This window comes from Palaemon carinicauda, chromosome 27 (assembly GCF_036898095.1).
Source record: "Palaemon carinicauda isolate YSFRI2023 chromosome 27, ASM3689809v2, whole genome shotgun sequence".
In the NCBI taxonomy this organism is placed as follows: Eukaryota; Metazoa; Arthropoda; class Malacostraca; order Decapoda; family Palaemonidae; genus Palaemon; species Palaemon carinicauda.
In genome coordinates, this window is record NC_090751.1 from 37,480,193 (window position 1) to 37,482,692 (window position 2,500).

A 2,500-nucleotide genomic window follows, 5' to 3' on the forward strand; every position below is an offset into this window, starting at 1 on the left:
TATATATATATATATATATATATATATATATATATATATATATATATATATATATATATATATATATATATTTATATCTATCTAAATATATATATATATATATATATATATATATATATATATATATATATATATATATATATATACATATACACACATGTAATATTCGAAATGCCGGCGAATTTACAAGAATGTTTTTATTTGCCTAAAAAATCGTAAAATGGTCCATATAATATAGTAATTACTCATGAAAAAATGCTAGAAATTACTTTATTTTAATAATAATTGTGAGCACTCTAAGAATGGTCTGATATGAGTTTTATATAAGATCAGATGCGTAGGAATGAATAGCTGTGGAAAAATGAATTTGGGGACTCATTTGTAAAAGAAAAGTTTTCACCATAAAAATAAACCTAACGGAAATAGTAATTTAAAAAGAAATTCCTGAAATGTGTTTTACGATAATAATAATAATAATAATAATTGAAATTCTGCGTATGAGCATACTCATTACAAATAGGGCAATTTCAAATTATTTTATATAATAGGAATGATAATTATTACAAGAATTTCAATTTTTGTTGTCATTACCTTTCCCAAACGGCTCTCTAGAAATAGCGACCTTGCATAACGGGAAAAGCTTTAGTCCGATTAGTCGAAGGAGAAGAAGACTATTATTTATCTCATTCCGTACAGAATGTGGTCGAAATGCCATTAAATTCATCTTTCCAAATCTGAGAAGCAAGAGAGCTAAGGACTTGGCTACCGTTGCTGCAGCACCTATAGATATAACAGCCAGCCCGCCTGTTGTTGGAGGATTTGAATCGCAAAGAAATGCATGGCCATGGATGGTAGGTATGACTAGAATTTCCCTGGCAAAATATGGGTTGGAAAAGTTCTGAATATTCAACTGGTTTAGTAAGGTACTCTGTTTTCTAGTGAGACAAAATTTTTCGCTGTTAAATTCACCAATGCCTCCATCGTCAAGTAGAGTCTTAACTCGAAACATTGTTTCTAGCGAGACTAAATTTTACGCTCCAAAAGCCACCAATAAAACTGAATTCAAATTGATAGGCTTAAGGCTTGAAATATCGAAGGGAAATATCATGGTTATGTCTAAAATAATACTGTAATTCGGAAAGTTTCCAATAGTCTTTATTACCCTCAGGCACTCATAGGGATTAAAGAAGAAATTGGTTTTAACTGGTTTTGTGGTGGCGTTCTCATCAATGACCTGTGGGTTCTCACGGCAGCTCACTGCCTAGATACAAGGTATTTGATTCTAAAATTTTCTTTATCTTTTACTTATATTTTCTTGGTTAAGTTTTATGCTATTCCCTTTTGTATGTTTGATTGTATTCCTTGCTGTTTTTAATCTTTTGTTTCACAGTTTCTTTCTTTACTAATGTTCAAATGATTTAATTTTCTCATTCTGTTTTGGCTTTATGAAAACTACCGTAAAAAGGTTTATGAAGAATGCAATTGGAAATACAGTTTTAAGGAATAAGGATAGTAGTAACAATACATGGAATTAATGAAAGTTGATGGCACAAGTTTGTGTGATATTTCGGAAAAGATTATATATATATATATATATATATATATATATATATATATATATATATATATATATATATATATATATATATATATATATATATATATATATATATATATGAGCATTCACCACTCTCATTTACCTCATTTTCGTAAATGATTTTACTTCTGTTTTTATAATTTTAAAATAGGCCCCTTTTCTGTGTACAGAAAAGACTAAAAAACTAAACAAATATTGTAGTAGAAATTGAACCTAAGTATATAATTAAGTAGAATAAAAAGAAATATAAAATATTGAAAAATGTGCAACACAATTTCATCTAATAATTGAAAAAATAATTTACATATTAAAGAAGTTTTGAAATATAATAATTCAGAAATCATAAAGTGATTTATGTTTTTGAAAATTTATTAGTAGATAAGCAGAACTGCAGATTATGAATATAAAAAACTTTAGCCGAGAAAATATCTGCCAAAATTGTATTAATGCATCTATGAAGAATAACATGTGGTTTATTTACTACCACTAAAATATAATAACAGATTCCATTTGATCTCAAATAATGCTTTTAAGAGAAAATTTATCTAATCATAATGAAATTGGGAAATATTTGCATCATTCATTTGAAGAACAATGACAGAAATGCATTAGCCTACAAGAAAATTGGTTTGGCTGATGTCAATGGAGAAGGTTGCATAACTATTTTAACATAAATCGTGGTCAACTTTCGCTTGATCTTAAAGTGTATAGATTTTAGTAAAACCTCACAGATTATTACATCAGTGTCTGGATCACATAGTAATGCGGAGAATCAGTATAAAGTGGTTTAAAGGTTCAAGGTTTAAAGGCCACTCATGAATGGCAGAGGCAAGGAACAGTGACATTGCCCTATCAAGCAGGACAATGCCATAGAAACTGACCATATTACATAAAATCAGCGCC

General features: G+C 28.3%; 1 protein-coding gene across 1 annotated transcript in view; it reads left to right on the top strand.

Annotated features, from left to right (window-relative positions):
• The window catches only part of LOC137620694 (trypsin-like), a 98,548-nt gene that overhangs the window by 89,911 nt on the left and 6,137 nt on the right, over nt 1-2,500 (top strand). The window contains exons 5-6 of the mRNA XM_068351040.1: nt 697-851; nt 1,169-1,272. Of these exons, the coding sequence (XP_068207141.1) occupies nt 697-851; nt 1,169-1,272 (259 nt within the window). The remainder of the gene's footprint in view (nt 1-696; nt 852-1,168; nt 1,273-2,500) is intronic.